General features: G+C 39.3%; 1 protein-coding gene across 1 annotated transcript in view; it reads right to left on the bottom strand.

The window, feature by feature from the left end:
• Window positions 1-27,416, bottom strand: part of SLC5A10 (solute carrier family 5 member 10) — a 519,796-nt gene that overhangs the window by 450,694 nt on the left and 41,686 nt on the right. The window contains exons 3-4 of the mRNA XM_053694330.1: window positions 2,899-3,003; window positions 115-174 (exon numbers count right to left, since the gene is read on the bottom strand). Of these exons, the coding sequence (XP_053550305.1) occupies window positions 115-174; window positions 2,899-3,003 (165 nt within the window). The remainder of the gene's footprint in view (window positions 1-114; window positions 175-2,898; window positions 3,004-27,416) is intronic.

A 27,416-nucleotide genomic window follows, 5' to 3' on the forward strand; every position in this document is an offset into this window, starting at 1 on the left:
CATTTCTATTTTTGAAAGCACTCTTACTTTACAGCATTTTTTTAACACTTATATATACATGAATGTTTTATGTCCCTTTACTATATAATTTTCAGGAACAGTATTAAAACTTACCCCTGAAGAAATGTAAACTGGTACAAAGATCCAGGCTAAAGCCAAGAGAACATAAGTAGCCTAGAAATGAGAAGAGAAATAGTTAATCTTTTCACATTATCTCTACAGATCAGTTGTTTTATTATATGGAAATTTTTACTCTAGGGCTGGATGTATTAAATCATGGAGAAAAAAGCATTCAACTCCTATCTAAGCCCTGGATGGGGGAGTGGTGTTCTATAATGGTGCTTTGGGGGGTAAAAGTTGGTTCCATCCTAGCCACACCCCAGACCACATAGCCACACCCTGAACCACTCAGCTCTGCCCATGTAACACTTGCAGCTCCGCCTCACCTGACCTTACTCCGCCCACAGAACACCAGTTATTCTGCAAACAAGTCTCCTTGAATTTCCAGCTTAGCGTTTTTTTATTTTCTTATCTATAGTATTCCAATCAATTAGAAACGTAGTCTTGTGAATGAGTTAAGCTTTCCCACTTACAAATACAAAAAAACAGGGAGATATATTTTTCTTATACTAAGATCAACTAGTGAAAAATAATAAGAAACACATTTTTTCCAGTTTTTTTTATTTATTTCTAAAGGGTTTTGTAAGGGCTCCATACAATTACATGGAAGTAAACTACTGTATGTGAAGTTAAAGTGAAAATAAATCATAGTAACTGATTAAATATTGATGATAACTACCTAATGTATTTTTATTTATCCAATATGATCAATTTACGACTACTTGTGCAATTAAAACTCCCCCAAATATTTTACATCATTTAATAGATGAACAATCTAAATTTATTAAGATAAATATGTATTTTTTTTTGTTTATAAAAGATGTTTTGTCAACAAGCACTAATACATTTGGAAAGCTTTTTATGTTTGTTTTAATTATAAAGTGAAGCTGATTAAAATGTTTTATTTAATTAATATTCTCCTGACTTTCTTGCGATCAATATTAGATCTACTGGAGCTCAAAGTCAGGGCTTGATAACCACAGTTCATGTTTAAAGGGGCGTGTGAGTAAAATAAGGAAATGCTTTAATGAGTTATAGATTTTTTATAGCTCAAATTATTGCCTATAACTGTGTGTTTAACCCTTGCAAATGGATTAAATACATATGTAAAATCAGCTGAGATGGGGTAATGCATTGGTAATCCAGAACTGAGCGTGCTGATTGGTGGCTAAGCACAAATGTAGCTCATGGTTGGCTTTTTCAGCTCAGCATCATTGTCGCATTGTTGCTGTGTTTAACCTCACACAGTTTCGTTTACGTTCAACTTTTAATACGAAGGGTAAGCCTGATGGGAGCAATATAAGAGCAGCACAATTCTGATTCAAAAGTAATTTATAATTACTAACTATACGTTACTTTTGAATCAGAGTTGCGTTGCTGTTTTTATTTTGTTATAGTTCACAGAAAAACTTTGTGAGACCAGGAGTTGTGAACCGCGGCACCATTACTGAAGAAAAAGTGTGAGGATTATTTGATTTAAGACTTGGACACACTATTTGTTAGACATGTGCATTTATTTATGTCTATTAAGCCATTCATACGCGAACAGCCAAATACGTTATTGGACTAAACTGACGAAGAACCAACAATTGCTTCACCAAGTGGATTAATTCATTTGTTTGTGCCATTTGGTGCAAGAAGGAGCAGTAAAAGGGGGAAGGAATTATATTGTTTGGCTAATTAGATCCTTTGTTTGTAATGACATACAAGGGGTCTAACCATTCATGTGTCCCCTGCCCAGTCCTGCCATAGTATAATGACTTAAGTTTTAGACAGTCAGGCACTAGATGTTCATTTTTGTCCTACAGGCTTGTCCGAGCATAGGGTGGTGGGAGACCCATTGGAATGTGTAGTTGTGTGACATCTGTGCTTCTGTGAACTAGTCATTGACTAAAATTCAATAAGCAAGTTATATATTCTGTTAGCATTGAAAGATCTGTTCTATTTATTGTTCCAATTCTATCATGTATTATTTTTGTTAAAATTAGTTTTATATATTTGCTGTTCCCATTGGAAATAATAGTAACAAATTAATATTTTTCTGAGAAAAATGTCCACATGACCGAAATTTGGGCGAACTGAATGTTGGGAAAAATCCAAAACAGATCTTTTTAACAAAACAAAATTTTAACCGTGAACATCTCCACAATTTATGTGAGTTTGCACTGTCATATTTCCTTTTCCTATCTGTGAAATAACTTTTTTTTAGTAGCACTTACAGATTTCCTGTTGAGGTCTTACCAAGGATTTATAAAGTGTGAAAGTCATGCTTATTAAAAAACAGAAAAAAACGACAATGCCATTATCGGCCAAAATGTTTCTGCATCCCTACTTAAAACAATATTACATATCAATATACTGTATTATTCTGTATTTAGTTCTGTTTAATAGAATTAGATTTAACAGTTTTACCATTTATCCAAATAAAGTATAGTCCTAGAAAACTATTATTATATGCAAAACAGTAAGTCAAGTAATGAATCCAAACAGCAGCTCTAGGCTAAAATCAAATTTGAAATATGCTACACAATAATTTTACCAAAAATAACAGGCAAAAAAAACGAAAAACTAAATAGCCGAAAATGCCATTTTCGGCCGAAACGTTTCTGCGGACAAAATGTCGGTGCATCCCTAATATATATATATATATTTGTGTGTATTCATATATTTATTTATTTTTAAACAATTTTATTTTATTTGTATTTATTATTTTGCAGTACGTGTGTGAGCTGTACAGTGAAACCCAATTATTACATGTGACAAAACATTAGTTCTTACATTCCATTCAAAACCAGCTACTGCGATGCCCCCAGCAGCTCCTGTGCCAGCCAATCCAATAAACAGCCCTGAGCCTTCACTGCTGGCAAAGAGTGAGGCACCGATCTGGAAACGAAAATGAAAAAAAAAAAAGATGAGAAAATAGAAAGAGCCAAACTTTGTCATTGTATTTACAGGAGCACTGCCAAGGATATTTAAAGGGACATGAAAGAAAAAGAAATTAACTTGGTTCAAATAGAGCATGTCACTTTTCAATTTAGTTCTCTTGTACATTCTCTTGGTATCCTTTGTTAAAAATCTTGGTATCAATGAAGATAATGAATGTAAATAGTCATCACACATAGGGGCCGATTTATCAACGAATCATTTTCACCCAACATCGATAAATGCAGACAGCATACACTGTTGGTATTTAACATTGCACAAGCATTTCTAGTGAAATGCTTGTGCAATGCCGCCCCCTGCACATTCACGGCCAATCGGCTGCTAGCAGGGGGTGTCAATCATCCTGATCGTATCTGATCAGGATGATTGCTGTCCTCCACCTCAGAAGTGGCGGACGAGTTAAGAAGCAGCAGACTGATGACCGCTGCTTCTTAAAGGGACACTGAACCCAAATTTTTTCTTTTGTGATTCAGATAGAGCATGCCATTTTAAGCAACTTTCTAATTTACTCCTATTATGAATTTTTCTTCATTCTCTTGCTACCTTTATTTGTAAAAGAAGGCATCTAAGCTAAGGAGCCAGACAATTTTTGGTTAAGAATACTAGACAGCACTTGTTTATTTGTTTATTGGTGGGTGAATTTATCCACCAATCAGCAGGAACCCAGGTTGTTCACAAAAATGGGCCGGCATCTAAACGTACATTCTTGCTTTTCAAATACCAAGAGAATGAAGAAACTTTGATAATAGGAGTAAATTAGAAAGTTGCTTAAAATTGCACGCTCTAACTGAATCACAAAAGAAAAAATTTGGGTTTAGTGTCCCTTTAACTCCTGTTTCCGGCAAGCCAGAAACATCGGGAATAGATTGCAGCATCTGCTGCTTGGTAAATCTACCCCACTATCTCAGAGCAGTCAATCTGAGCACTAGTACTGGTACAAAAGGAGAGACTGAGAAAGTAAGTATGTAAGATTTTTGATATAACATTTGATGCTTCCGTGTTTCTTGCAAATTGGAAACTGTATTTCCCTAATTTTATTGAGATTTATAATTGTAACAGAAATACTTTTAAAGACAAACACAATGGGGGACTTCAAGAATGGCTGTCATAAGCATATGGCGTTATCATTTGCGATCGAGCAATATCGGCTTTTTACCCACCTTGGAAAAAGCGCGCGTATTGTAAGCTGAAAGTAAATTCTTTGGCTCAAGCGCAATCGCAATTTACACTCGTCGGGTTAGCGTGACTTGTAAGCTCGTGTAAAGGGTAGGAGAAGAAAAAAGTACAGTTACACACCTATAAACATTATCTGATATAATATATTTTTAAAAAAATTATTGAAACAGTTATAAGGGCTAAAAAGTATATGGTGTTTGGAAAAAAAAGGTTTAAAAGGGGCTTTAACATATATATGCATACATAGACATGTCTAAATATGTGTATGTATGCATATATGTGAAATACTAATATTTCATGTCAGTTTAGAGCACTTGGTTAAACGCGATCAGATTTACATATGAGTAAGGGTGTTTTTTTCCACTTTTTTTACTCCAATAAAGTCTATGGGAGAATACATTAACATTAATTAGTGCGCAATCAAATCCTTTTTACTTTCAACTTGTAATACGCTCGCTACCTAATGCACGCAAAGTCGAAGTCAAGCGCAGGTAATCTCAATCTTGTATAAGTTCCCTCTTCATCATAACCCACAAAATAAATCTGAACTGCCTTGTCTCACTGCTACAACTACACTAATGTGGTGACAAACTACACTGTACACTGTGGGCTAGATTACAAGTGGAGCGCTAATTATTGCTTGCGTGCAAGCGATATTAACGGTCCACTTTGTAATACCAGCACACGATAATGTGCGCTGGTATTACAAGTAAATCGCAATGCAAACACAAGCTCGCATTTACATTGCAAGGAAGTATTGCGCTTACGAGAGCGCGCTTCCATAGGCCTCAGAGACGGCATCAGAACCTCGCACAGCAAAGCGGGTAAGTAGTGCAGCGATGGCAGCAAATATAAATATATATGCATATGATTATATACATATATATTTGTGTTAATATCTGGATATACACATATTAACACATAAATATATATGTACTGTATATAAGCCTATAATACAACACACAGAAAAAGTCCAGCACTCGCTCACCAGCTCTCAGCTAAGATTAAAAGCAAAACTAGAAGAGTCAGTTACTGCATTTGACCAAATGGGACCAGCCCAGGTACCACGTCAAGGTCTCTTCCAAAAACCTGGGTCCCTAATATAGCCACACAAATGCAGCCACGCACACAAATGCAAACTCTTAATCAAACAAACTGGGAACAAGTCAGGGTACACAGACTTATGTAATCACCCTGGGCGATTACATAAGTAATCGGGGTTAACTGCCTGTGACTCTGGAAATAGTGTAGCACCAAAAGCTGAGCCTGTTTAGGGGTAACGGGATGTGTACCCGGTCCAATCTGAGAGTGCAGTCCCCTTTTCCTTGTTTTGTATATAAGCCTATACATATATATTTACATATGGGAACACAGTTTCAGTAACGTTTATTTTTTTCTAACACCCCACTCCCACCAACTTTACACCCCAAAAACTGCCTAGTGCAGTTATTTTTTATTTATAAAAAACTATTTTGAGGGCATTTGGGGCTCTTTTAGAAAATTAACCAGAGATCTAATCTCTGGTTAATTTTCAGAGCACTAATTGCATCTGCGAGCTCGCAGTAGCAATAACCAGCCACTTGCGGGCGAGCGATAACTTAGTGCTCCACTTGTAATCTAGCCCTGTATCTTCATTCATTTTTCCAGTTATAGAAATATAACCAACAAACACATCCATTACATGTCCTCCCTTAAAGGGACACTGAACCCAAGTTTTTATTTTGTGATTCAGATAGAGCATGCAATTTTAAACAATTTTCTAATTTACTCCTATTATCAAATTTTCTTCATTCTCTTGGTATCTTTATTTGAAAAGCAAGAATGTAAGTTTAGATACCGGCCCATTTTTGGTGAACAACCTGGGTTGTTCATGCTGATTCGTGAATTAATTTAACCGACCAATAAACAAGGGCTGTCCAGGGTCTGAACCACGTGCCCGTGCACGGGGAGGTGGGGGCGTGTGCGTGCACGGGGAAGGAGCGGGTGGGAACCGCTACACTACAGAAAAATTAGTATTAAAAGTGGGAAAAAGGGGGCAATCGATTGGGAAAAAATATCAGTCAGAGGGTGGGGGTTGGTATGCAGGGGGGGGAAGCTACACTACAGAAATAAAAACAAAAAAAACATTTTTTTTTAGCAAACTGGGTACTGGCAGACAGCTGCCAGTACCCAAGATGGCCCCCAATAAGGCAGAGGGGGGGGTTAGAGAGCTGTTTTTGGGGGGATCAGGGAGGTTGGGGGCTAAGGGGGGATCCTACATAGCAGCATATGTAAATATGCTAAAAAAAAAATTAAAAAAAATTCAAAGATACCTTTTATTTTAGTACTGGCAAACTTTCTGCCAGTACTTAAAATGGCGGGGACAATTGTGGGGTGGGGGAGAGAAGGGAGCTGTTTGGGAGGGATCAGGGGGTGTGATGTGTCAGGTGGGAGGCTGATCTCTACACTAAAGCTAAAATTAACCCTGCAAGCTCCCTACAAGCTACCTAATTTACCCCATTCACTGCTAGCCATAATACACGTGTGATGCGCAGCAGCATTTAGCGGCCTTCTAATTACCAAAAAGCAATGCCAAAGCCATATATGTCTGCTATTTCTAAACAAAGGGGATCCCGGAGAAGCATTTACAACTATTTGTGCCATAATTGCACAAGCTGTTTGTAAATAATTTCAGTGTGAAAAATTTAACGTTTTTTTTAATTTGATCGCATTTGGCGGTGAAATGGTGGCATGAAATATACCAAAATGGGCCTAGATCAATACTTGGGGTTGTCTACTACACTACACTAAAGCTAAAATTAACACTAGAAGATCCCTACATGCTCCCTAATTAACCCCTTCACTGCTGGGCATAATACACGTGTGGTGCGCAGTGGCCTTCTAATTACCAAAAAGCAAAGCCAAAGTCATATATGTCTGCTATTTATGAACAAAGGGGATCCCAGAGAAGCATTTACAACCATTTATGCCATAATTGCATAAGTTGTTTGTAAATAATTTCAGTAAGAAACCTAAAGTTTGTGAAAATATTTGTGAAAAAGTGAACAATTATTTTTCTTTGATCGCATTTGGCGGTGAAATGGTGGCATGAAATATACCAAAATGGGCCTAGATCAATACTTTGGGATGTCTTCTAAAAAATATATATACATGTCAAGGGATATTCAGGGATTCCTGAAAGATATCAGTGTTCTAATGTAACTAGCGCTAATTTTGAAAAAAAGTGGTTTGGCAATAGCAAAGTGCTACTTGTATTTATTGCTCTATAACTTGCAAAAAAAGCAAAGAACATGTAAACATTGGGTATTTCTAAACTCAGGACAAAATTTAGAAACTATTTAGCATGGGTGTTTTTTGGTGGTTGTAGATGTGTAACAAATTTTGGGGGTCAAATTTAGAAAAAGTGTGTTTTTTTCCATTGTTTCCTCATATTTTGTATTTTTTTTATAGCAAATTATAAGATACTAGTACTAAAGCCCGTGTACACGGGCCATTTTTTGCAGTACAGCGGTCCCACCCCTTGCTCTCTCCCCTCTCTCTCTTCCCCCCTTTCTTTTGCTTTCTCTCCCCCCTCTCCTTTGCTCTCTCTCTCTCCCCCTTCTTTTGCTCTCTCCCTCCTTTCTTTTGCTCTCTCTCCCCCCTCTTTTGTTCTCTCCCCCCTCTTTTGTTCTCTCACCCCTCTTTGGCCCTCCCCCCCCCCCTCTTTGGCTCTCCTCCCGCCTCTTTGGCTCTCTCCCCTCTTTTACTCTCCCCCCCCCCTTTGGCTCTCCCCCCCCCTTTGGCTCTCTCTCCCCCCCCCTTTGGCTCTCTCTCCCCCCCTCTTTGGCTCTCTCTCCCCCCTCTTTGGCTCTCTCTCCCCCCTCTTTGGCTCTCTCTCCCCCCTCTTTGGCTCTCTCTCCTCTTTGGCTCTCTCTCTCCCCCCTCTTTGGCTCTCCCCTCCCCTTTGCCCCCCCCCATCTTTGGCTCTCCCCCCATCTTTTGCTCTCTCCCCTCTTTGGCTCTCTCCCCCCTCTTTTGTTCTCTTCCCCCTCTTTGGCTCTCTCCCCCCCTCTTTGGCTCTCCCTCCCCCTCTTTGGCTCTCCCTCCCCCTCTTTGGCTCTGCCCCCCCCTCTCTTTGGCTCTGCCCCCCCCCCTCTTTGGCTCTGCCCCCCCCTCTTTGGCTCTGCCCCCCCCCCTCTTTGGCTCTGCCCCCCCCCCTTTGGCTCTCTCTCCCCCCTCTTTGGCTCTCTCTCCTTTTTGGCTCTTTTTCCTCTTTGGCTCTCCCCCCCCCTTCTCTTTGGCTCTCCCCCCCCCTTCTCTTTGGCTCTCCCCCCCCCCCTTCTCTTTGGCTCTCTCCCCCCCCCTTCTATTTGGCTCTCTCTCCCCCCCCTTCTGTTTGGCTCTCTCTCCCCCCCCTTCTCTTTGGCTCTCTCTCCCCCCCTTCTCTTTGGCTCTCTCTCCCCCCCTTCTCTTTGGCTCTCTCTCCCCCCTTCTCTTTGGCCCTTCTCCCCCCCTCTCCTGCTCCCTCTCTGGCTCTATCTTGAAGTCTTCACATCGCGGGACCCCGCCCGGCCACGCCCCATCACGGCGGCACCCGCCCGGCCACGCCCATCGCGACACCCGGTCACGCCCCATCGCGGCGGCACCCGCCCGGCCACGCCCATTTCGACACCCGGCCACGCCCCCATCGCAACGCTCCAGTCGGCCACAAACAGCTGTGAGGTCTGGTGAGCGTGTGGCCGCTTCTCACGCAGCACACCTCACAGCTGTTGAGTAGCTCGCGCTCCATATCTCTTTCCACAGGCTGTTACAATCAGCTTACCTCGCGCTCCCCAGACCTCACAGCTGTTTGTGTACTTCGCGCTCCCTATCTCAAGGCCAAGTGTTTGTCTCTACTGTGCATGACGGCTTCAGACAAACACTTGGCCTTTTATAATATAGGATGATGAAAATAATGGTATCTTTTGAAAGTCCATTTAATGGCGAGAAAAACGGTATATAATATGTGTGGGTACAGTAAATGAGTAAGAGGAAAATTACAGCTAAACACAAACACAGCAGAAATGTAAAAATAGCCTTGGTCCCAGACGGTCAACAAATTGAAAAGTGGTCTGGTCACTAAGGGGTTAAAGGACCATTAAATACAGTACAAATGCATAATTAACAAGTGCGTAATGAAAAGGTATTGCAATAACATTAATAACAATAAGCAGTAGATTTTTAGTGTCCCCCATTTTCCCAGAAGGTAGCACCACCAAACAAGTTGTATCCCTAGTTGCATTGTGAAATTGCAGACAACATACTAAAAGAGCGACTTGATCCCTTGCACCCTACTCGATCGACACCTCTTTTAAGAAGGGGCCGACCAGGGATCAATTCCGGTCCAGGGCTGTGTTCCAGGAGCCCGGCTAGGCCGGCCCTTTGGTGTTTATCTCATCTCCTTGACAAAATATGTATTGTTATGTACAATGTAGATTATTTAAAGTATTGGAGATATCTTAATAGTTGCTTACTATTATTTGAAACATAAATATATATTTGAAAATATTTGTTTATGTTTCAAATAATATTAAGCAACCATTAAAACAAAATGTATGTAAGAACTTACCTGATAAATTAATTTATTTTATGGTGGCGAGAGTCCACGAGCTTGTTAATGATGGGATATACATTCCTACCAGGAGGGGGCAAAGTTTCCTAAACCCCAAATGCCTATAAATACACCTCCCACCTCACTCATACCTCAGTTTAATATATAGCCAAGTTGGTGAGGTGTATAAGGAGTAAAAGCACAAAAAAGCGGAGCAGGAAAAAAGATGTGCTTTATATATAAAAAAATAAAAACATAATTTATGTAAGAACTTACCTGATAAATTCATTTCTTTCATATTAGCAAGAGTCCATGAGCTAGTGACGTATGGGATATACATTCCTACCAGGAGGGGCAAAGTTTCCCAAACCTCAAAATGCCTATAAATACACCCCTCACCACACCCACAATTCAGTTTAACGAATAGCCAAGAAGTGGGGTGATAAAAAAAGTGCGAAAGCATATAAAATAAGGAATTGGAATAATTGTGCTTTATACAAAAATCATAACCACCACAAAAAAAGGGCGGGCCTCATGGACTCTTGCTAATATGAAAGAAATGAATTTATCAGGTAAGTTCTTACATAAATTATGTTTTCTTTCATGTAATTAGCAAGAGTCCATGAGCTAGTGACGTATGGGATAATGACTACCCAAGATGTGGATCTTTCCACACAAGAGTCACTAGAGAGGGAGGGATAAAATAAAGACAGCCAATTCCTGCTGAAAATAATCCACACCCAAAATAAAGTTTAATGAAAAACATAAGCAGAAGATTCAAACTGAAACCGCTGCCTGAAGTACTTTTCTACCAAAAACTGCTTCAGAAGAAGAAAATACATCAAAATGGTAGAATTTAGTAAAAGTATGCAAAGAGGACCAAGTTGCTGCTTTGCAAATCTGATCAACAGAAGCTTCATTCCTAAACGCCCAGGAAGTAGAAACTGACCTAGTAGAATGAGCTGTAATCCTCTGAGGCGGAGTTTTACCCGACTCAACATAGGCAAGATGAATTAAAGATTTCAACCAAGATGCCAAAGAAATGGCAGAAGCTTTCTGGCCTTTTCTAGAACCGGAAAAGATAACAAATAAACTAGAAGTCTTTCGGAAAGACTTAGTAGCTTCAACATAATATTTCAAAGCTCTAACAACATCCAAAGAATGCAACGATTTCTCCTTAGAATTCTTAGGATTAGGACATAATGAAGGAACCACAATTTCTCTACTAATGTTGTTGGAATTCACAACTTTAGGTAAAAATTCAAAAGAAGTTCGCAACACCGCCTTATCCTGATGAAAAATCAGAAAAGGAGACTCACAAGAAAGAGCAGATAATTCAGAAACTCTTCTGGCAGAAGAGATTGCCAAAAGGAACAAAACTTTCCAAGAAAGTAATTTAATGTCCAATGAATGCATAGGTTCAAACGGAGGAGCTTGAAGAGCCCCCAGAACCAAATTCAAACTCCAAGGAGGAGAAATTGACTTAATGACAGGTTTTATACGAACCAAAGCTTGTACAAAACAATGAATATCAGGAAGAATAGCAATCTTTCTGTGAAAAAGAACAGAAAGAGCAGAGATTTGACCTTTCAAGGAACTTGCGGACAAACCCTTATCTAAACCATCCTGAAGAAACTGTAAAATTCTCGGTATTCTAAAAGAATGCCAAGAAAAATGATAAGAAAGACACCAAGAAATATAGGTCTTCCAGACTCTATAATATATCTCTCTAGATACAGATTTACGCGCCTGTAACATAGTATTAATCACAGAGTCAGAGAAACCTCTTTGACCAAGAATCAAGCGTTCAATCTCCATACCTTTAAATTTAAGGATTTCAGATCCTGATGGAAAAAAGGACCTTGCGACAGAAGGTCTGGTCTTAATGGAAGAGTCCACGGTTGGCAAGAGGCCATCCGGACAAGATCCGCATACCAAAACCTGTGAGGCCATGCCGGAGCTACCAGCAGAACAAACGAGCATTCCTTCAGAATCTTGGAGATTACTCTTGGAAGAAGAACTAGAGGCGGAAAGATATAGGCAGGATGATACTTCCAAGGAAGTGATAATGCATCCACTGCCTCTGCCTGAGGATCCCGGGATCTGGACAGATACCTGGGAAGTTTCTTGTTTAGATGAGACGCCATCAGATCTATTTCTGGAAGTTCCCACATTTGAACAATCTGAAGAAATACATCTGGGTGAAGAGACCATTCGCCCGGATGCAACGTTTGGTGACTGAGATAATCCGCTTCCCAATTGTCTATACCTGGGATATGAACCGCAGAGATTAGACAGGAGCTGGATTCCGCCCAAACCAAAATTCGAGATACTTCTTTCATAGCCAGAGGACTGTGAGTCCCTCCTTGATGATTGATGTATGCCACAGTTGTGACATTGTCTGTCTGAAAACAAATGAACGATTCTCTCTTCAGAAGAGGCCAAAACTGAAGAGCTCTGAAAATTGCACGGAGTTCCAAAATATTGATCGGTAATCTCGCCTCCTGAGATTCCCAAACTCCTTGTGCCATCAGAGATCCCCACACTGCTCCCCAACCTGTGAGACTTGCATGTGTTGAAATTACAGTCCAGGTCGGAAGCACAAAAGAAGCCCCCTGAATTAAACGAAGGTGATCTGTCCACCACGTTAGAGAGTGTCGTACAATCGGTTTTAAAGATATTAATTGAGATATCTTTGTGTAATCCTTGCACCATTGATTCAGCATACAGAGCTGAAGAGGTCGCATATGAAAACGAGCAAAGGGGATCGCGTCCGATGCAGCAGTCATAAGACCTAGAATTTCCATGCATAAGGCTACCGAAGGGAATGATTGTGACTGAAGGTTTCGACAAGCTGAAATCAATTTTAGACGTCTCTTGTCTGTTAAAGACAGAGTCATGGACACTGAATCTATCTGGAAACCCAGAAAGGTTACCCTTGTCTGAGGAATCAATGAACTTTTTGGTAAATTGATCCTCCAACCATGATCTTGAAGAAACAACACAAGTCGATTCGTATGAGATTCTGCTAAATGTAAAGACTGAGCAAGTACCAAGATATCGTCCAAATAAGGAAATACCACAATACCCTTTTCTCTGATTACAGACAGAAGGGCACCGAGAACCTTTGTAAAAATTCTTGGAGCTGTAGCTAGGCCAAACGGCAGAGCCACAAACTGGTAATGCTTGTCCAGAAAAGAGAATCTCAGGAACTGATAATGATCTGGATGAATCGGAATATGCAGATATGCATCCTGTAAATCTATTGTGGACATATAATGCCCTTGCTGAACAAAAGGCAAGATAGTCCTTACAGTTACCATTTTGAACATTGGTATCCTTACATAACGATTCAATATTTTCAGATCCAGAACTGGTCTGAAGGAATTCTCCTTCTTTGGTACAATGAAGAGATTTGAATAAAACCCCATCCCCTGTTCCGAAACTGGAACTGGCATAATTACTCCAGCCAACTCTAGATCTGAAACACAATTCAGAAATGCTTGAGCTTTCACTGGATTTACTGGGACACGGGAAAGAAAAAATCTCTTTGCAGGAGGTCTCATCTTGAAACCAATTCTGTACCCTTCTGAAACAATGTTCTGAATCCAAAGATTGTGAACAGAATTGATCCAAATTTCTTTGAAAAAACGTAACCTGCCCCCTACCAGCTGCGCTGGAATGAGGGCCGCACCTTCATGTGGACTTAGAAGCAGGCTTTGCCTTTCTAGAAGGCTTGGATTTATTCCAGACTGGAGATGGTTTCCAAACTGAAACTGCTCCTGAGGATGAAGGATCAGGCTTTTGTTCTTTGTTGAAACGAAAGGAACGAAAACGATTATTAGCCCTGTTTTTACCCTTAGATTTTTTATCCTGTGGTAAAAAAGTTCCTTTCCCACCAGTAACAGTTGAGATAATAGAATCCAACTGAGAACCAAATAATTTGTTACCCTGGAAAGAAATGGAAAGTAGAGTTGATTTAGAAGCCATATCAGCATTCCAAGTCTTAAGCCATAAAGCTCTTCTAGCTAAAATAGCTAGAGACATAAACCTGACATCAACTCTGATAATATCAAAAATGGCATCACAGATAAAATTATTAGCATGCTGAAGAAGAATAATAATATTATGAGAATCATGATCCGTTACTTGTTGCGCTAAAGTTTCCAACCAAAAAGTTGAAGCTGCAGCAACATCAGCCAATGATATAGCAGGTCTAAGAAGATTACCTGAACACAGATAAGCTTTTCTTAGAAAGGATTCAATTTTCCTATCTAAAGGATCCTTAAACGAAGTACCATCTGACGTAGGAATAGTAGTACGTTTAGCAAGGGTAGAAATAGCCCCATCAACTCTCGGGATTTTGTCCCAAAATTCTAATCTGTCAGACGGCACAGGATATAATTGCTTAAAACCTTTAGAAGGAGTAAATGAATTACCCAATTTATCCCATTCTTTGGAAATTACTTCAGAAATAGCATTAGGAACAGGAAAAACTTCTGGAATAACCACAGGAGATTTAAATACCTTATCTAAACGTTTAGAATTAGTATCAAGAGGACCAGAATCCTCTATTTCTAAAGCAATTAGTACTTCTTTAAGTAAAGAACGAATAAATTCCATTTTAAATAAATATGAAGATTTATCAGCATCAATCTCTGAGACAGAATCCTCTGAACCAGAGGAGTCATCAGAATCAGAATGATGATGTTCATTTAAAATTTCATCTGTAGGGAGAGAAGTTTTAAAAGATTTTTTATGTTTTCTAGAAGGAGAAATAACAGACATAGCCTTCTTGATGGATTCAGAAACAAAATCTCTTATGTTATCAGGAACATTCTGCACCTTAGATGTTGAAGGAACTGCAACAGGCAATGGTACATTACTAAAGGAAATATTATCTGCATTAACAAGTTTGTCATGACAATTAATACAAACAACAGCCGGAGGAATGGCTACCAAAAGTTTACAGCAGATACACTTAGCTTTGGTAGTTCCAGCACTAGACAGCGATTTTCCTGAAGTATCTTCTGACTCAGATGCAACGTGAGACATCTTGCAATATGTAAGAGAAAAAACAACATATAAAGCAAAATTGATCAAATTCCTTAAATGACAGTTTCAGGAATGGGAAAAAATGCCAAAGAACAAGCTTCTAGCAACCAGAAGCAATGAAAAATGAGACTTAAATAATGTGGAGATAAAAGCGACGCCCATATTTTTTAGCGCCAAATAAGACGCCCACATTATTTGGCGCCTAAATGCTTTTGGCGCCAAAAATGACGCCACATCCGGAACGCCGACATTTTTGGCGCAAAAGAACGTCAAAAAATGACGCAACTTCCGGCGACACGTATGACGCCGGAAACGGAAAAGATTTTTTGCGCCAAAAAAGTCCGCGCCAAGAATGACGCAATAAAATGAAGCATTTTCAGCCCCCGCGAGCCTAACAGCCCACAGGGAAAAAAGAGTCAAATTTTTTAAGGTAAGAAAAAATGTTTGATTCAAATGCATTATCCCAAATATGAAACTGACTGTCTGAAAATAAGGAATGTTGAACATTCTGAGTCAAGGCAAATAAATGTTTGAATACATATATTTAGAACTTTATAAACAAAGTGCCCAACCATAGCTTAGAGTGTCACAGAAAATAAGATTTACTTACCCCAGGACACTCATCTACATGTTTGTAGAAAGCCAAACCAGTACTGAAACGAGAATCAGCAGAGGTAATGGTATATATAAGAGTATATCGTCGATCTGAAAAGGGAGGTAAGAGATGAATCTCTACGACCGATAACAGAGAACCTATGAAATAGACCCCGTAGAAGGAGATCACTGCATTCAAATAGGCAATACTCTCCTCACATCCCTCTGACATTCACTGCACGCTGAGAGGAAAACCGGGCCCCAACTTGCTGCGGAGCGCATATCAACGTAGAATCTAGCACAAACTTACTTCATCACCTCCATAGGAGGCAAAGTTTGTAAAACTGAATTGTGGGTGTGGTGAGGGGTGTATTTATAGGCATTTTGAGGTTTGGGAAACTTTGCCCCTCCTGGTAGGAATGTATATCCCATACGTCACTAGCTCATGGACTCTTGCTAATTACATGAAAGAAAAAAACACACAAAAAAAGGGTGGGCCTTGTGGACTCTCGCCACCATGAAAAAAATGAATTTATCAGATAAGTTCTTACATAAATTATGTTTTCTTTCATATAGGTGGCGAGAGTCCACGAGCTTGTTATTGATGGGATATAATACCCAAGATGTGGAAGTCAGTTGAGTAACAATAAAGGGAGGGCTAAAATAAAAACAGCTATTTTCGCTGAGAAATTAAATACAAAATAATAATTAAGTCTTTTAGAAACAAAAAAACTCAAGTTATAGGGGCCGATTTATCAAGGGCCGAATGGCCCCTGATGCCCCTATTTCAGCGCGAGCCTCCAGGCTCGCCGGAAACAGCTGTTATAAAGCAGCAGTCTTAAGACCGCTGCTCCTTAACTGGTCTGGTGCCTCTGAGGCTGCAGACATTAATCCGCCCGATCGTGTACGATCGGGTTGATTGACACCCCCTGCTAGCAGCCGATTGGCCACAAATCTGCAGGGGGCGGCATTGCACAAGCAGTGCACCAGAATTGCTTGTACAATGTTAAATGCTAACAGCATATGCTGTCGGCATTCAGCGATGTCCGCCAGACTTTGATAAATCGGCCCCAAAGGCATCAATTGGTTGTAAGAACTCTTACTGGGAGGGTTGTGACTATTTGCTGAACATTGATCATCTCTTAGCAAACGCTTGATATCTTTGGCGTTTTTTGCTGATAATATGCGGTTCTAAAATACCAGTTTGTCATACCTGAGTGATTTTATTGTATTTATAAATACTTTTTATATTACATTGGAGTGCTATTGATACTTACCTAGTCAAGAGGTTTTATATTGGCTTTTTACACTAAGAAACTAAGTCATAGCTCTGGGCTGTGTGAGTACAATTTCATTCACCTGATTGTTTTGTAATTCTATACAGAACTTCACTATTCTTTGATTTTCCTTCATCTTCACAGTAGAAATCTGGAACTATCCATTTTCGTGCACCTACACATTTATTGGTTTATTTTGTTTATTCATTTTGTGTATTTTTACAGGTCACTCATTTTTTGTGTATTTTGATCTAGTGGAATGAGCAGTAATTCTCTGAGGCGGAGACTGGCCCGCTTCCAAATAAGCTAAACTGAGGTATGAGAGAGGTGGGAGGTGTATTTATAGGCATTTGGGGTTTGGGAAACCTTGCCCCTTCCTGGTAGGAATGTATATCCCATCAGTAACAAGCTTGTGGACTTTCGCGACCTATATGAAAGAAAACATCATTTATGTACCTGATGAATTTATTTCTTTCATATTGGCAAGAGCCCATGAGCTAGTGACGTATGGGATATACAATCCTACCAGGAGGGGCAAAGTTTCCCAAGCCTCAAAATGCCTATAAATACACCCCTCACCACACCCACATTTCAGTTTAACAAATAGCCAAGTAGTGGGGTGGTAAAATAAAGAGTAAAAAAAGCATACAAAAAGAGGAACTGGAAATATAATTCTGCTTTTATACAAAAATCATAACCACCATAAAAAGGGTGGACCTAATGGACTCTTGCCAATATGAAATAAATTAATTTATCAGGTAAGTTCTTACATAAATTATGTTTTCTTTGATGTAATTGGCAAGAGTCCATGAGCTAGTGACGTATGGGATAGAAATACCCAAGATGTGGAAGACCACAGAAGAGTCAGTAGAAAGGGAGGGATAAAATAAAAACAGCTATTTCCGCTGAAAAAATTAAATCCACACACAAAAGAATAAGTCTTTCTCATATATTTTCATGTAAATTACAAGAAAAACTTAAATCCTAAGCAGAAGAATCAAACTGAGACAGCTGCCCGAAGAACTTTTCTACCAAAGACTGTTTCAGAAGACTCAAATACATAAAAATGGTAAAATTTAGTAAATGTATGCAAAGAAGACCAAGTTGCTGCTTTGCAAATCTGATCAACCGAAGCTTCATTCTTAAAAGCCCAAGAAGAGACTGATCTAGTAGAATGAGCTGTAATTCTCTGATGCAGAGATTGCCCCGCCTCCAAATAAGCCTTGTGAATCAAAAGCTTTAACCAAGATGCCAAAGAAATGGCAGAAGCTTTCTGACCTTTCCTAGGACCAGAAAAAACAACAAATAGACTAGAAGTCTTCCTGAAATCTTTAGTAGCTTCGACATAATATGTCAAAGCTCTTACAACATCCAAAGAATGTAAAGATCGTTTAAGAGTATTCTTAGGATTAGGACACAAGGAAGGAACAAAAATTCCCTACTAATGTTGATAGAATTCACCTTAGGAAGAAATTTAAACGAAGTTCGCAAAACTGCCTTATCCTAATGGAAAATCAGAAAAGGATACTCACAAGAGAGAGCAGACAATTCAGAAACTCTTCTAGCTGAAGAGATAGCCAAAAGGAACAACACTTTCCAAGAAAGTAGTTTAATATCCAAAGAATGCATAGGCTCAAAAGGAGGAGCCTGCAATGCCTTCAAACCCAAATTAAGACTGCAAGGAGGAGAGATTGATTTAATAACATGCTTGATACGAACCAAAGCCTGAACAAAACAGTGAATATCAGGAAGCTTAGCAATCTTTCTATGAAATAAAACAGAAAGAGCAGAGATTTGTCCCTTCAAAGTACTTGCAGACAAACCTTTATCCAAACCATCCTGAAGAAACTGTAAAATTCTAGGAATTCTAAAAGAATGCCAAGAGAATTTATGAGAAGAACACCATGAAATATAGGTTTTCCAGACCCAATAATACATTTTCCTTGAAACAGACTTTCGAGCTGTAGTATAGTATTAATCATTGAGTCAGAGAGACCTCTATGACTAAGCACTAAGTGTTCAATTTCCATATCTTCAAATTTAGCGATTTGAGATCCTGATGGAAAAACAGCCCTTGAGACAGAAGTCTGGTCTTAAAGGAAGTGGCCAAGGCTGGCAACGACATCCGGACAAGATCCGCAAACCAAAATCTGTGAGGCCATGCTGGTGCTATCAGAAACACATGCGATTGTTCCATTATGAACTTGGAGATCACCCTTGGAAGAAGAACTAGAGGCGGAAAGATGTAAGCAGGTTGGTATGGCCAAGGAACCGCCTGAGGATCCCCGGACCTGGAAAGATACTTAGGAAGTTTCTTGTTTAGATGGCACGCCACATCTGTACTATCTGACAAAATACATCTGGATGGAGAGACCACTCCCCTGGATGTAAAGTCTGACGGCTGAGATAATCCACTTCCCAATTGTTTACACCCGGGATATGTATTGCAAAAATTAGACAGGGGTTGAATTCTGCCCAAGAAAGTATTCGAGATACTTCTTTCATTGCTAAAGGTCTGCGAGTCCCACCCTGATGATTGACATATGCCACAGTTGTGATATTATCTGTCTGAAAACGAATGAATGATTCTCTCTTTAGTAGAGGCCAAGCCTGAAGAGCCCTGAAAATAGCATGGAGTTCTAAAATATTGATTGGTAACCTAGCCTCTTGAGGATTCCAAACCCCTTGTGCTGTCAGAGACCCACAGACAGCTCCCCAACCTGTAAGACTTGCATCTGTTGAAATCAAAGTCTAGGAAGGACGAACAAAGGAGGCCTCTTGAACAATAAGATGATGGTTTAACCACCAAGTCAGAGAGAGTTGAGTGGTGGGATTTAAGAATATCAATTGTGATATCTCTGTATAATCCCTGCACCATTGATTCAGCATGCAAAGCTGAAGAGGTCTCATATGAAAACGAGCAAAGGGGATTGCGTTCGATGCTGCAGTCATGAGACCTAAAACTTACATGCACATAGCCACTGAAGGGAATGATCTAGACTGAAGGTTTAGACAGGCAGAAACCAATTTAATTCCTCTCTTGTCTGTTAAAGACAGAGTCATGGACACTAAATCTATCTGGAAACCTAAAAAAGTGACCCTTGTCTGAGGAATCAAGAAACTCTTTAGTAAATTGATCCTCCAACCATGTTTTTGAAGAAACAACACAAGTTGATTTATGTGAGATTCTGCTAAATGAAAAGATTGAAACAGTACCGAGATATAGTCCAAATAAGGAAACACCGCAATACCCTGCTATCTGATTACAGATAGAAGGGCACCTTGAAACCTTGGAAAAGATTCTTCGAGCTGTCGCTAGGCCAAATGGAAGAGCGACAAATTGGTAATGCTTGTCTAGAAAAGAGAATCTCAGAAACCGATAGTGGTCTGGATGAATTGGAATGTGAAGATATGCATCGTTTAAGTCTATTGTGGGCATATAATGACCTTGCTGAACAAAAGGCAGAATAGTCCTTTTAGTCATCATCTTGAAAGTTGGTACCCTTAAAAAACGATTAAAAAATGTAAGATCCAGAACTGGTCTGAATAAATTTACCTTCTTTGGGACAATGAATAGATTTGAATAAAAACCCAAACCCTGTTCCAGAAGTGGAACTGGTGCAATTACCCCTGAAAGCTCCAGATCTGAAACACACTTCAGAAAGGACTGAGCTTTCACAGGATTTGTTGGAATGTGAGAGAGAAAAAACCTTCTCACAGGAGGTCTTAATCTGAAACCTATTCGATACCATTGAGAGACAATATTCTGAATCCAATGATTCTGAATAGAACCTGCCCAAACGTCTTGAAATAATTTCAATCTGCCCCCCACCAGTAGAACTGGATTGAGGGCCGCACCTTCATGCAGTTTTGGGGGCTGGCTTTGGTTTCTTAAAAGGCTTGGATTTATTTCAACTCGAAGATGACTTCCAATTGGAGCCAGAGTCCTTAGGGGAAGGAGTGGTTTTCTGTTCTCTATTCTGACAAAAGGAACGAAACCGTTTAGAAGCTCTAGTTTTACCCTTAGATTTTTTATCCTGGGGCAAAAAAACTCCTTTCCCCCCAGTAATAGTGGAAATAATAGAATCCAACTGAGAACCAAACAAAGTATTACCCTGGAATGATAGTGATAGTAACCTAGATTTAGATACCATGTCAGCATGCCATGATTTAAGCCATAAAGCTGTTCTAGCTAAAATAGCCAAAGACATATTTTTAACATCAATCCTAATGATATGAAAAATAGCATTACAGAGAAAATGATTAGCATATTGAAGCAAACGAACAATGCTAGACAAATCAGAATTTTTTCCCCGTTGTGCTAAGCTATCCAACCAAAAGGTTGATGCAGCCGCAACATCAGCCATAGAAATGGCAGGCCTGAGAATATAGCCAGAATGTAAATAAGCTTTCCAAAGATAAGATTAAATTTTCCGATCTAAAGGATCCTTAAAGGAAGTACTATCTTCCATAGGAATAGTAGTACGCTCGGCAAGAATAGAAATAGCCCCATCAACCTTAGGGACTTTTTCCCAAAACTCTAAATTAGACACTGGCAAAGGGTACAACATTTTAAACCTAGAAGAAGGAACAAAAGAAGTACCAGGCTTAGACCATTCCTTAGCAATCACATCAGAAATAGCATCAGGATCAGGAAAAACCTCAGGACGCAATAAATAACAGCATTTTGCGCCCTCACGAGTCTAAGTTTGCCCACACATTTTTAGAGAAACAAATTCAAATTGGAAAAAAAAATAAACTCCAGGTAAGAAAATATTAAAAAAATAACTTCCTAAAACATGATTCCTATACTGAAACTGCTAGACTGCAAAGGGAAATATACATAGACCTGACTCATGGCAAATATAATTAAACACATATATTTAGAACTTAAGATAAATACATAAAGCGCAAACCATAGCTGAGAGTGTCTTACATAATGATACATACTTACCGAAAGACACCCATCCACATATAGCAGATAGCCAAACCAGTACTGAAAACTATCAGCAGAGGTAATGGTATATAAGAGTATACTGTCAATCTGAAAAGGGAGGTAGGAGATGAATCCCTACGACCGATAACAGAGAACCCTTGAAAAGATTTCCCGCGAGAGAAACCATAAAAATCAATAGGCGATACTCTCTTCACATCCCTCTGACAAACACTGTACTCTGAGAGGAACTGGGCTTCAGAATGCTTAGAAGCACTTATCACAGAAGAAAAACAAAAAAATCAAGCACAAACTTACTTCACCACCTCTATAGGAGGCAAAGTTTGTAAAACTGAATTGTGGGTGTGGTGAGGGGTGTATTTATAGGCATTCTGAGGTTTGGGAAACTTTGCCCCTCCTGGTAGGATTGTATATCCCATATGTCACTAGCTCATGGACTCTTGCCAATTACATGAAAGAAATACCTTTTAAGATATCTACGTTTTAGCACATCTCTGTGACACATTATTTAAACATTGATGATAACTTTAGCGACATAGATTCATAGTTATAATGGGGATGTTTGTTATTCATAGTATATTTTAATATAGTGATTTATTTTTTGACAGAAGGGCGTTCCAGGGGAGTGTAGTTTAGATATTACGTCAGTGTAGGCGGTATTAAGGACTTAGCTGGGTATTCTGGGGGGGGAGGGGGATGTAAGTTAGGCATGACATAGGTGTAGGCGGTCAGGGGGAGTAAGCTGGGTGATGCAGGGGGAGTGTAGGTTAGCTGTGATGTAGGTGTAGGCGGTAGGTGGGAGGTAGCGAGGCGGAGCAGGGGGAGTGTAACTTAGGAGTGACATAGTTATAGGCTTCAGGCAGAGTTAGTGGGGTGTGCTAGTGGGAGTAGCCTGCACTTTGCTTCGGACACATTAACACATGATCGATATGTTCAAATTAGCGAAGTGCAGGTTGTGAAGAGGGAAGCAGCCATGTTTGTCTCGCTAGTTACATCGCCTGAGTTAGTAAGTTTAAGTGTAATTAAACTTAGGTCCCCACAGAAATATTTGAAGTGTGCCAACACAGAAACTAATTTTAGTTTTAGTGAACGCAATGTTTGCACCGTGTAGGCACACTTTGAATAGGGCCCCCTCCGCAGCAAAATGCCAATGAGCGGCGATAGCAGCCACGTGAGTGGTGACGTCACGCTCCCATTGACTTCTATGGGAGCGGCATCACCACTTGCCAGCATTGCGACAGACAGTCAGGTCTGTCGAAGCTTTGAATATCGCAGCCAAAGGGACTGTTTGCACCGTGTAGGCACACTTTGAATAGGGCCCCCTCCGCAGCAAAATGCCAACGAGCGGGGATAGCAGCCATGTGGGTGGTGACGTCACGCTCCCATTGACTTCTATGGGAGCGGCATCACCACTTGCCAGCATTGCGACAGACAGTCAGGTCTGTCGAAGCATTGAATATCGCAGCCAAAGGGACCAGCTAAAGCCCAGATAGACATAATTGGAAGAATGCTGCAGTTTTCAGACCCCAGTGACATGGTAAGAAGAGAGAAATATTTATATAAAAGTTGCAGGGTAACTGGCCAAAGTTCTTATAATAAGCCTAAGTGAACTGTTTAGGTAGCCTCCTAAAAGGATGCAGGCTTTTATATTTGGTGTCTGCTTGCTTTGCTTGTTTTTAATTCAAAGAGACAGTGTACCCATACTTTATGTTACAATAAAAAGACAGAGATTGTGCAACTACTGGATGTCCTGACTGGTAACATAAGTTCACTATTATAAAATGCGTCATTATCAAATGTTTTACGTTTACATAAAAAACAATTTTTTAAAAAAAACACATTTCTGTAAAATGAATTTCTCTTTAGTGATCTTAATACAAATAGGGGTCCCAATAAAATCAGGAAGATGTTAGAGCTCTCATCCATTTTTTTTGTTGACATAAAAATATCAAAGACATCAAGATATTGTCATAGAATTGCTACAGTGGAAGCATTCTTACAGCTGGAATGTTATGAGTGACATCAAGCAATCTTTGTACAGCATGCAGAAAAGTCATGGTTCTGAATTCTACATGCTCTACAGCCTCTCTGGGTCCAGTGGCAAAAAAAAATGCTTACCTCATAAATACATTTCTTTCATGATGGTGAAAGTCTATGAGCCATCACTCATATTGGATTAAAGATCAGTCCACTAGGAGGAGGCAAAACATCCAATATAACACTTTTAATCCCTCCCACTTTACCATTATTCCTCAGTCATACACATGGCCAAGAGAAAGGAGAGATTTAGGAAAGTAGAAAAGAAAAAGTAGGGTAAGTGAAGCACAAAACGGTACTGCCATCAACTGTATAGAAACAAGGATGGGTCTTATGGACTCTCGCCATCATGCATACATTTTGTTTTCTTTCATAAGATGGTGAGAGTCCACAAGCCATCACATATGGGATCCTATACTTAAGAAGTGAAGTCCACTAGTCTACATGAAATAGGTTGCGAAAAACAGATAAGGCAAGTAAAGGCACTAAAGTGGCATAGCAGTCTGCAGAACTTTCCTAACAAAAGCAGATTCAGAAGAGGCAAACTTGTTAAAATGGTAATATTTAGTAACAGTATGCAAAGATGACCAAGTAGATGCCTTACAAATTTGTTCAATGGAAGCTTCATTCTTGAAAGCCCAACAGGTGGCAGCTGCTGTAGTAGAATGAGTAGTAATTCATTCTAGACTACCAACTATGCCTTGTGACTCAAAGCTTTAATACAAGCTGCTGCAGCTTTTTTCCCCTTGCGGGGGCCAGAGAAATGGATAAATAAAGAAGAAGAATTTATAAATCATTTTGTGGCCTGAGAGTAAAATTTCAAAGCCCAGACCAAATCTAAGTTATGATGCAATCTCTCTACAGCATTTTTTTTTAAGCTGGGCAGAGAGATGGAACCATAATTGTATTAAGATGTTATCTGAAGATACAACCTTTTGTAGGAAAGAATAGCTGGTTCTCAAAACATCCTCATCCTGATTAAAAATCAGGTAAGGGGAATCACAGCAGATTGAAAGTTTAGATACCCTTCTGGCTGAGGAAATGGCCAAGAGAAACAGAGCTTTTTAAGACAGTTGAAAATCAAGACTTTGCATATGTTAGTATTTTAATCATTTTCCTTATGAAGATAGATTTTCACCATCTGTTCGAACTAGTTCACATTGAGGATAACAAAGCTCCTAATTGTCCTGCAGTTGCAAGGATGGTTTGGATTTTTCAAACAATGCTCCATAATTCTTTCAGCATCTATGACATGGTTCCTGTCAATTAAGTCATAGGGCATATAAACCCATTAAATTCTGCCCAAACGAAGCCCGGACCAGTTACCCTGGATGCTCCATCACCAGGCCACCCAACTTCACCCCAAGCTGTGTAGTATTAGCTATGCTAATACAAAAAGTCAGAGAACTTGAAGACATTATGGACATCTATCAGGATCACTTTTTTCTTTAATTTTGCAATTTTACATTAATCTAATATCTCTAAGCAGTGAAAGTTTAATTTTTATTTCTCACTTAAGAAAGATATAGAGCCACAGAGACTATATATAACTAAGAATTAGTTTAGGAAGTCATATCTAGTACACTCTATAACCTGAATAAACCACAATTGTTTAAATGGGACAATTTTACTTAAAAACATGCTTGCACTAAATTTTGTGAACTGAGTTTTACAAAAAGAGTTACAGGAAATGTTTACACTATTATGGATTAAATTCTGTAGCCCAACATATGACATGTATTTAAATACCCGTGCAGCATGTAAAATATATAGGTAGAACCAAAAAGTTATCAAAGTCTCTGATATCAGGACATCTCAGAAATGTTGAAGATCTTGACAGTGGCTAAACATTTCTATGTCTGCAGTATTTAGTGTTTCACCTTTAGGGCATATAACTCATCTTTAGACTGGTCAGAGGGGGTGACAGGTAAAAAACACAATTTATGCTTACCAAATAAATTAATTTCTTTCATGGTGGTGAGAGACCACGATCCATTGAGTATGGGATTCAACTCCTGGCCACTCGTAGCAGGCAAAGATTTCCAAAACTTTCAAGTGCACTTTATCCCCCCCACCTCACTGGTATGCCAGTTGTACGTATAGCCAAACAAGGAGAAATAACAAAAAAAAGGTAGAAAAGGACAAAGCATGGAAAAAAGAGGTTCAAAATGGAACTATCTCCATAAATACATTTATTTATTTTATTTTATTTTTTTATATTTTTTATTACGGTTCAGTGTACGGCATACAACCAATGCATTTCAGTACAATCTATACAGAAAATAAATAGTTTCTAAATTAAACATCCAATATGAGTTGGTCAAGTTTTATATTGTACAGTTATATAGCATTGATTAGAACTATTAGTGAACATCATGCTTGCCAGTTAAACTCTAAATGACCTAAGAGGCCACTTGTGGACCTTGTGGTGTTAGGAAAGAAACATAGCTACAGAAGACTACTATGAACAATAGGGGACCACTCTTGGATCCCAAGTATTGAACCTCCGCTTTCTTGTTTTTATAGGATATACATATTATGCTCTTTGTGGGACCAAAATTAAAAAGAACTATAACATGAATTCAAAGCACAGTAGGGGCTCTCAATAAATATAATATAACCTGTAAGGCCTTTCATGCTCAAAATCAAGTAGTAGTTTATAGGGCTAATACATTTTATCTGGGATATTGGGAGGGGTAGAAGGGCGCATGAACCTCAGATTACTTCTTAAGAGGAGGGCAGAAAGTTATATCTCAAAAGCGGAATAGTAGGTAAAATTCTGCACCAATAATTACTTGCAAATTACTGGGGGGTTATGACTCATATTCATGTTATAAAAACTAATGATAGATATTGAATTCTAACAACAGGTCAGGTAACAATAACATAACAAATATATCAATATAACAGGCTGAGAGGGGATCATGATATCAGTGTCATGATAGCTGAGCTATTCGATTTTGTGCTATAGTCCCAGTGGGTACTAAATTCTGCGCCACTAATTAGTTGCAAAAAATTGCTGAGGGGTGTTATGACTCATATTCATATTCTGATTATAATTATGATATATATTGAATCCTTAAGATAAATAGAAATGGATACAGCACCCACTACTCACAAGTGCACGGAGTGGGCTAACCAAGCCCAAACAATTCAAGTAAAGAAGTAGTCTCCAGCAGTGAGCAAAGTGACTTTAATTTTCAAACAAAGGTCAAACACAGCAACGTTTCGGGCTAACAATAAGCCTTGCTTGAGAAAGGGCTTATTGTTAGCCCGAAACGTTGCTGTGTTTGACCTTTGTTTGAAAATTAAAGTCACTTTGCTCACTGCTGGAGACTACTTCTTTACATATATTGAACCCTAACAACAGGTCTGGTAACCATAACATTACAAGTATATATCACAAATATAGCAGGCTGTAAGAAAATCATGATATCAGTGATATGTCAACTGAGCTATTCAATTTTGTGCTATAGCCTCAGTGAGTAATGTATTTAAGGCTTAGATGTGACTATCCTGTCAGAAATATGCCTAGATTTCGCAAGACATACATTCTAGATTGTGGGCCATGAGCCTGTGTATACCTCTGTATATGACAACTCTCTCCTCCTGTCTATTTTATATTATCCCCTCCCCTTTAGGGAATTGCAATCGTACTTCCCAGCCCCTGAAAGTACGTCACCTTGCTCAG

This window comes from Bombina bombina, chromosome 11 (assembly GCF_027579735.1).
Source record: "Bombina bombina isolate aBomBom1 chromosome 11, aBomBom1.pri, whole genome shotgun sequence".
Taxonomy (NCBI): Eukaryota; Metazoa; Chordata; class Amphibia; order Anura; family Bombinatoridae; genus Bombina; species Bombina bombina.